The sequence below is a fragment of the Quercus robur genome, chromosome 4, assembly GCF_932294415.1.
Source record: "Quercus robur chromosome 4, dhQueRobu3.1, whole genome shotgun sequence".
NCBI lineage: Eukaryota > Viridiplantae > Streptophyta > Magnoliopsida > Fagales > Fagaceae > Quercus > Quercus robur.
Window position 1 is genome coordinate 23116876 of NC_065537.1, and position 9533 is coordinate 23126408.

At 30.8% G+C, this 9533-nt stretch overlaps 1 protein-coding gene across 5 annotated transcripts in view; it reads right to left on the reverse strand.

The window, feature by feature from the left end:
* The window catches only part of LOC126720895 (uncharacterized), an 80245-nt gene extending 72885 nt beyond the window's left edge, over positions 1-7360 (reverse strand). For 4 of the 5 annotated variants that reach the window (XM_050423745.1, XM_050423746.1, XM_050423744.1 and 1 more), the window contains exons 1-2: positions 7174-7360; positions 3469-3785 (exon numbers count right to left, since the gene is read on the reverse strand). In XM_050423745.1, coding sequence (XP_050279702.1) covers positions 3469-3778 — 310 coding nt within the window. In that variant the 5' untranslated portion in view covers positions 3779-3785; positions 7174-7360. Of the gene's footprint in view, positions 1-3468; positions 3805-7173 lie in introns of all 5 variants that reach the window. The other variant, XM_050423743.1, reaches the window with a different exon arrangement.
* Positions 7361-9533: the final 2173 nt, after the last annotated feature.

Consider the following 9533-nt stretch of genomic DNA (forward strand, 5'->3'; position numbering starts at 1 on the left):
TTGAGATTCTAATGATCACAACAATACGTATAGTTGCCAAATTAGACGGTTGGATCAAAAGATATCGCTAGATCAAGTTTTAATGATCTACATGCATTCATTTGGGTGGAATTGATCACACATGATTAATTGAAGTTAATTTTGATTGGTTAACAATTAAAATTCATTAAATGAATTTCTGTGATTGGTGGTTTATTTTGTTAAAATTGTATTAGTTGCATGGGAAAAAAAGAAGTAATCTGATAATGATAAAATTGGAATGATAATTAAGTTTTTAAAGTAATTATCTCTAAAATAATCATTTTAAAGATTTAATTATCAAGTTAAGGTGAATTTTATCATTAATACAAGTCAAGGACACGTCTAAGTACAATTTTGAACTCAAAAAAACACCTAAACGGAGTCCAAAACATGTAAAAAACTGAAAGTTGGATGAAACTGCTAAAAGTGCCAATTAGAACTTCAACAATGCCAATTGGCACAAATTGCAATATTGGCTCATTTACGTTCGGGTTCAAGTCATGTCTGCTAACTTTCAAAACAACTTTAGATTATTTTTTAAGCAAATATACCTCTATAAATAGAGGAGAAAATCCAAAATTCAGCACCCCTCTTCCCCTTAACAGCAAAGAAACTCTAGAAGTTTTACTTTAAGATTTTATTTTTTGTTAAGTGCCAATTCTTTAGATCTAAGAGAGATCCATTCTCTCTAATTTCTAAAGTAATTCCCCATTTTGTTTGATCATTCATGCAAGTAAGTAGTTAGTTTATGAATTCCTTTCTTTCTATATCATGATATGGTTTTTCGTTTGTTTTGCATGTCTGTTTAAGTTTATTCATGTCATACCTTTATATGTTCAAGATTAACTTGTTCATATGATAACCACATGATTCATGCATTAGATAGATCTAAGATGAATTTTCAAGATTTTCTTTATGAATCTATAGTTTCTTTTTTCAAATCTTTTGTTTTCTGTTCATAAAAAACATATTTGGAGTTTTCTCTACAAATATATTGTTTTCTTTCTAATAAAAAACAGATGTGGAATTTTTCTCTCAAACCTACTGTATTCTTTCTAATAAAATACAAAACTGGAATTTTTCTCTCAAACATACTGTTTTCTTTCTAATAAAATACAGATTTCGAATTTTTCTCCCAAACCTATTATTTTTACTAGCAAAATAGATCTGAAATATTTTCTTTAATCTATTGTTTTCTTTCTAATCTAAAAAATAGATCTAGAATATTTTTTCCAAAACCTCTTGTCGTAAAAAAGAATGGTTTCATAAAGTCTATTTCCTAACTTAATCTTAGAATTATCACTCAGACACATGTTGCATTCAAAATCATCTCATTGTATGTTTAATGGGTACATGATTGATCATTTAGAGTTTTTAAGACCGGACTTTTTCCGTGAAGAATGGGTACTTAATTTCTTCCCATTCTATAACTTAGTCCCAAAACCTTAGGTTTTGGTTCAGAGTTGTTGGGTGCACGGCACCAATTAAATCCAGCCCACAATTTTATAATAGCCCATATAATGAACTTGTTGGACACGTATAGAATTCTATTTCTATAAGAAGTCTTTTATATAATTTGAATTAGGAATCCATATGTTCCTAGGAGTGTGAGGCGGCAGAATTTTATATAAATAAGGTTCATTAGGTTTTGTGTGCCGCATAAGAAAAAGCAACAGATTGCCATATAGTGAAGAAAAAAGAAGAAGAACACACAAGTGAATTGAAAGAGCAGCCAAGAGGAAGCCACTTAGAGAAAAAAGACAGCCAAGAAAGAGAGCTGTGCATGCAGCAGAAAATAAAAGGAGAGAACAAAGTATTGCTGCATTTGAGAAAGATAATTTGTGTGTGAGAGCAAAGAAAAATAAGAGATTTTTTTCTTTAGCTGTGAGGCATACACATGTATTTTTGTAATTGATTTGATAGTGGTGAAATTATTCAAAATTTGTCTCGAGGTTTTTCTTTTCAAGAAGAAAGGGGTTTCCATGTAAATTTTGTGTTCTTGTGTGTGGTTGTTATTTTGGATTGCTAATATTGTTGATAATATTATTCAGGACTCAACAAGAGTACTGTTTTATCATCTTTTTGGTGGATTGTTTTAGGACCAAAGCTTTGTATTTTTTTTTTTTTTACTTAGATTGTATTTAGGACCAAAGTGATGTAATACTTTGCTCTACCAAATTGTATATATATTTCAATCAATGAAATCTTATTCAATATGTAATCTTGTATTTTTATAGTTTTCTTATTTTTCATTAAAAAAATAAGTAGTGATTCCACAAAACTCCAAAAAGGAGATGCCAATACCATCTCTGTTTTTTTTTTTGAGAGCCCGTCTCTCAAAAATGTGTTGTCTATTTATATAAATAGGATATGTGTGATGTACAAGAAACCCTAAACTAATTACATTGGGCATAAGCCGGTTTGGTCTACATTCTAAAAATGATAATAAATATAATCTTTTTTGTCCACAACCAACATTGACAAAACAATTGAAACCTTTACTAAAGAAAATATATTCTTACAATTTCATATCCATAAATCAACTTTATAACCCATAAGTTAAATGAATAAGGAACTCGAAAAGAGCCAATAAGGTCCTTAAAAAGCCACAACTGATTCAAAGTTAAGTTGAACATTGTAGAATTTTCTCACCCAAAAAAAAAAAAAAAACAAAAACAAAGTAAGTTCCAGTGAAAATATTTTTTTATTAAAAATCACCAGTCGTATTTGGTAGTAATATTCGTGATAAGACATTGCCAAACCCAAAAAGGGTTGGAAGGGGCAACAAAAGTGGCTTCCTTTGTGTGTTATTATGATAACATCCTACGTGCCAGGTCCTGACCTATAAGTAAGGGAGTTGATGAGGCATAGCTGTTATACTAAACTCAGGAGGGCACTAAGCAGATGCGAAAAAAAAAAAAGGGTTATATGTGTGGTTGGTTGGCGTGTTTATATTATATAGTTGAAGTTTTGTCGTTTTTAATTGGTTGATAACTACAATTGGTTTGGTTTGGTTGGTTAGACCCTTGGCTGCCCAGGTGTGCTAACTGCTAAGTGCCAAGTGCTATCCACTAAAAGCGTTTGTAGTAGGTTACCTATCAAAAACCAATCACATCAGATTACCTATTTCTATCATAAAATGGGGCTTTGCTACAGTTGATCTCTAAAAAAGAAAAGAAAGAAAGTTAGCTAAAATAAGAAAATTAAGTTCTTATCCTAAAATAAGAAGAAAATTTAACTAAACTGATACCAATGCTCTGAGTAACAGCTATGATGGCGTGTTTTGAAGTTGTTTGTCTTTCATTCTCTTTTATAATACCATTACTCCTTTAATTTATATAATAATAATAAATTAAAAAAATTAATAAATAAATAAATTAAAAAATTAAAAAAACTATCTAACGTTAAAAATGTTTGAGGATGTGGATTTAAGAGATAGATACATACCTATGTAACTACTTCTGGGGAGTTCGAACATTGCTGCCAAAGTATCCCAAGCAAATTTGGCCGAAGTAATCATCCAAATCAAGGAAGAAAAGCGGCGCCCGCAGTAAACATGGATCACATGTAAAGTCATGGCATTCTGCTTGGTCCAACATGGATCATATTCTGCATTTGTAGATTCGTCAGTTGCTTCCACAATGTTCCAGAGATCTTGAGCCATCAAATACGTTTTCACTTGAAAACTCCAATCCAAATAATTGTCTCCGTCAAGCCGGTCAATACCAGCACCTGTCAGGTGAAACGATCGTCCCATGTTTAATCTGTCAATATATCCGTTTGCTGTCAGGAGTAATATATACCAGAGCATTAATACAAGGATATATCAATGATAGCTTCTTGAGTCGCTCATAAAAAAAAAAAAAAAAAAAAAAAAAAAAAAAAAAAAAAAATTGATAGTTTCTTTAGTCTTGATCGACTTCCTTAAGCTGCCTCAGAGTTCAGACTGCTAACTAACGTAAAATTTAATAATTTGCAACTTCTTACTTTTTCATGATGAATAAAATATATATATATATATATATTTTATAGAGAATATATAAATACACACTTTCTACACAATTACACATATGTCCTAATGGGTAAAAGAAGGGGAAAATAAGTCAGCATTTTAATTGAACAACCGAGACAATCTAAGAATTATGAAAAACAAAGTCGTCACTTCAAAAACGATATCCATAGACTGAAACAAAGAGCTCTTTTTTCTTCACTTTCATTTTCCCGCACGTAAATCAAATAAACAGCGCAACACAAAATTCAATTTGCTTAATAGAAGCACTATAGCTCCACTAATCGCACACCGTTATACTATTTTATTTATTTAAGGTTTGAAATGGAAAAGAATAGATACATGGCATCAGTAATGCAGTTAATCGAACATAAAATAAAATACGGAGTGTCTTGTACTTCTTCGCTTGAATGACTAATGACCATACCTAAGGGTCATATTTTCATATAAACTAGTTATTAACCCGTTTGATATGTGGGAAAACCATTTATTTAATATTTGTTTATTAGATATGAATGTTTTGTAAACGTAACTTTTGTAAAAAGATTTAAACAATTCTTTGTTTCTTTCTCTTCGATTGCATATTAGGATTCTAATCTAAAAATTTCTTATCTTCAATATGAAGCATTAAGGGAGTGTTTGGTACATGTTTTCAAACAACAATTTTTAATTTTTAAACATTATACGTATTTTCATATTTTTTCAATTATACGTATTTTCACACATATTTTTAAACAATAATTTTTAGTTTTTAAGTGCATATACCAATCACCTCCTAAATGTTTCAATTGATGCACTTGTTTTCATGTTTAGCAGATTGCTACAGTGGTACTCTACAAAATTTGAATTAAAGTTCAATTGTGCCATCAAATGAATTTAGCATGTCAAATACTTGTATGCACACAGCATACTTAACAAAAAGAAACCAAACAAAGTTAAAAACAATAGAAACACACTACACAGTACACAAAAAAGAAATAGAGGGGCTTGCTCTGGTTTTTGTGAGAAGAAGAAAAAGATAAAGAGAAGCGGTCACAGAGAGAGAAACAAACTTGAGGTAAAGAAGAAACAAAGAAATAGAAGACGGAGGAGCACACAAAACAAAGGAGGAGTTTCGATGTTGATTGGATGGAGAGGCTGAGAAAAGGAGAGGGTGTTTTTTTATATATATTATTTTCTGCTTCAACTCTCTCCTCTCTGATTCTCTCTCTCATAGCAAGCCACAGATCAAAGAAAATCCACTGGGTATGGCTATAGGCAATGGTCTGGGGATCGGAGCAGTGGCATGTTATCGGCTTATCGCTTTTGGCGTTAAATCATGCTAACGATTCAATATTTGCCCAAGTCTTCCTTGCAAATCAGATCTGGACTTTTAATGGAGATTCTGATATGGGCTTGGATCTCGGATTTGATCGTGGATTTTGATACGGGTTTTCAATGGGGTTTCTAATGTAAATTTCTTATATTGTGATGGTTAAGTTATTTGGCTCTATAGTTAGATCATATGGATGATATTGATAATGGTTTAATCATGGTTTAGTCGATGTTTTATATTTTTATTTTGAAATAATTTCTAACTATTCTTCCTGGCTCTAACACTCATCTTACGTTCAATTATAATATACATATCAGTAAGAGGAAGAAAATAAAAAGAACCAAGATTATTATGAACATACATAATTAAGAATATGAATATATATATATAGCCTAAATGAATTTCACAATTATTTAATTATTTTAGCTAATTAAAGTGTAGAATTATCTTTTACATTTCTTGAAAGAGAGTGGACAACTGGGCATATAATTTGTTAGTTTCAAGAGTTTTCTACATTAGAAATTACAACAAAAAACAAATTGAAGGAATTATTGTTTATCATATTGATGTCGCACTTAATAATAAGAGTCTTATCAAGAAGATTGTAGAGAGAGTCTTTCAAAATGTATACCCTATTTTATGATGTCAATTCATATTTTGGAAAATGTGGGAAAAAGTTAATGTCAAAGGGTTAGGCCTAGGTCACACTATGTAAGCTAATAAGTAGGTTTGAGCTTTTCATAAGGTTTGATTTGATTTTAATTTAATTTTGAATTACAGCCCATCTTTTAGATAACAATTAAAAAAAAAAGTTAATGTGATCTTTTGGATAACAGTAAAAATAAAAATAAAAATAAAAAATTAATGAAAAGTTGTTGAAATGCTAAATGAAATATTGGAACGCCACATGGCAGGAGCTCATGCACTCCCATATGAGGTGTCTGCTTTTATATATACTAGAGTGGTGATTATAGGGACTATTAAATGAAAAAAGCAACAGTTTCTCACCTAATCATCTCTATTCTCTCTAAATCTTATTTCTCATACTTGGAGGTTAGTTGCCTCGAATTAGGTAATTCTCATAGATATGAATTACATATTATGTTAAAGCTCTAAGCATAAAAGTTTATGGAAAGTAAAAGAGACTAATAATGAATTGTTATAAAGTTAGTCTAAATGGTTTGGCAATGTTTAGTAGCTAATATTTATTTGCACATAGGCTATTAGATTTTCTATCACACATTTCAACAAACATTTGGCATTCAAATATGCTTCAAAGCATAGTTCTTTTACATGGATAGGAGATGTTAGTCAATATTTAAGCAGTGGGTTACCATTTTCTTTGGTTGGTTTTTAACAATCTGTTGGCTATTTCCCATATGATGATGGCTAGGGATTTGGCTTCCATTAGCCAAGGACATATAAAATAAATACTTAAAGCAAAATTAACATCAAATAGTAACACTTTTTGGCACAAACTTGAATTGGAAAGTTTGTTTTCATCTTATACATAAAGATTTTAAACAATCCGAGGTGAAATTTTACTTTTTAACTACAATAAATCAAAGGATAAGTCCTTAGTGTTACCATAAGAAAAAACCAAACCAATGCATTCAAAGAAAGAGAATCAACCAATCTATTTTTTAAAAAGGGTAAATGAAGAACCCTAGACAATTAAGCAGGGAAAAAAAATTTAATATAGATATATTGAAGAAGACAGACTATAATTCAAGTAGCATAAGCATCAGATTTTAAATTGAAATATACATATATTGAAGATTGAAGATGCTAATTCGAATAGGAGAAGAAACAGTGAGATGATGTGGACCTTCTGTATATGTTGCAGAGAGGAGATGGGGGAAGAGCACAAACACAAACAGCGGATGCCGCAGCGAGGAGATAGGGGCAGAGCACAAACCCACCTATTAGACTCAACCTTGTTAGTCCTTTATTTATTTATTTATTTTTATCAATAAGTAATCTTCTTAGTCCTTTCCATGGTCTAAGCACCCTTAAATTTCACAGTAGTATTCATTATTAGTTGCCTTTTTATAGCAAGAGGCTCCAAATAGTATTTTATAAGTTATTGCTTTTAAATGGTATTGTACTCCAAAAATATAGATCAAATAGCATCAATCTTATCCTATCTATAAAAAAAAAAAAAAAAGTATTCTAGAGGTCCAAAATAATTTCAATATGAAGTGGACGTAACGAGACTCCACCAATCTATATATAAAATAATAAGTGAAACAAAGAGAGTGTGAAATTAAATTCCAAATTATAACTCTAATTTTGTGCCATGTGTCTAGAATTTGAAATTGAAGTTGAATTTTTCATCATGTGGTTAAATGTATGTGGGCTCATTCTCATTAAAACCACTTCTATGTATCGGGTCAAGTGAGTTACTGTGCTAATTAAGTTTTTTCTTGATTTTGTAATTAAACGTAAAAACCAAAGAGATTAATATCGGTGATAAGAACTTGGTTTGGGTACATTGCATAATTTCCAAAAAGATAGTAAAGCCAGAGTTTGCATCTTTGTTATAAATTGCTTACAAAGTTTGCATCTTTATATTTGCACTGAGTTTCGGATTAAAGTGCTTTCTTCTTAGTTCTGACACTGAGCTTTGTTTACTATTCATTTACAAAGTTTTAATCTTTACATTTGTTATAAATTGCTAATATGTGATTAGATGCACATTATGCCTAAAATTCATTATCCTTATATTTGGCTTTTTGTTCAGGTTTGACACCTATAATAATGAAGAAAGCACTGCTGTGGACCGATGGATGATACTTTTTGTAGGCTGCAAAGGAACTTAGTGATCAATGGAATCTTATGCGAATTGGAGAGGACCCGGCTGTAGATGTCTAGATGGCAGATATGAGTTACTACGTTTTTAAAATGTTCAGTGAAGGTAAAGGTTATGAACAATGTAAATTTTTTGGAGAGGGATTTATTATTCTATATTTACGCAAGTTTGGTCGCCTTCTTGGAGTGGATCACTCCACCCTGTCTTTCTACTGGAATTTTTTATTCAGACTGTTACAATTTAATTCGAAATTTTATTTGAATTTTTCTATTATTGTTACTATCATATATTATCATTCGAATTGTTCAATTAGAATCTGAAATTGGAGTCCAATTTTACTATACACATATACAATCTAATTATTTTTAATTTTTCTGTCATGTGCAAAAGCCAATGAGATGAAATTAATAACACATTAAACACTCATGCTTTGGGAATCGGTAGTATCAATCTAAATCCATCAGACCTGCTTCGTGATAATACAACTATGAAGGATGTATAAAAACACGCACAAACCCCTCTCTCTATAAAAAGAGATTGGAGAGAATTTCTTTTATCAGTCATGGAACTTCAGAGGTTTTTTCTTCACACAAATGCCCATCATGTTACAAAATGACTCATCGTAAAACTACAAAATGAGTACAACTCTGAGGGTTTTTTTTTTAATTTTAAATTTTTTAAGCTGCGAAAATTTCAATTACCAATAGAGATTGAAGATTCAAAAGCGTGAATAGATATTTTGGATAAACATTGTCACTAAGGTTCATCTTTTTGTGTAAAATATATATACTGCTAAGTTTTGTTAATGAAATTTTCTGATTAATAATATGAATTTAGACTTAACTGAACCTTTTAAACATGAATAAACTCATAATTAATAATATATCCATTCCCGTACGGTAGCATGGGGCTACATATTAATTCAAATAATGTGAAATTATTGTCACGTACAGGAAGCAGCAATAATGGCGTGTGAATGTTTTCCACTACCCGAGTGGGCATGAGTTTTAAATGTTTCACGGAGCTCCATACTAGTGGGCACATTTAAAACGGGAGTTTTAAATGTTTCACGGAGCTCCATACTAGTGGGCACGAGTGATACGGGAGTTTTAAATGTTTCACGGGGCTCCATACTAGTGGGCACGAGTTTTAAACGTTGAATGAGTGGTGTAACTAATAAAGATAAGTTTTTTTTTGCTAAACAATAAAGATAAGTTATTGCTTTTAAATGGTATTGTACTCCAAAAATATAGATCAAATAGCATCAATCTTTTCCTATCTATTAAATAAAAAGAAAGTATTCTAGATTAAGACAGTTCTTTTGACAGCCCACTGGTATCATTAAAACCAGTGGGTAAGAAAGTAAGACAGTTCTT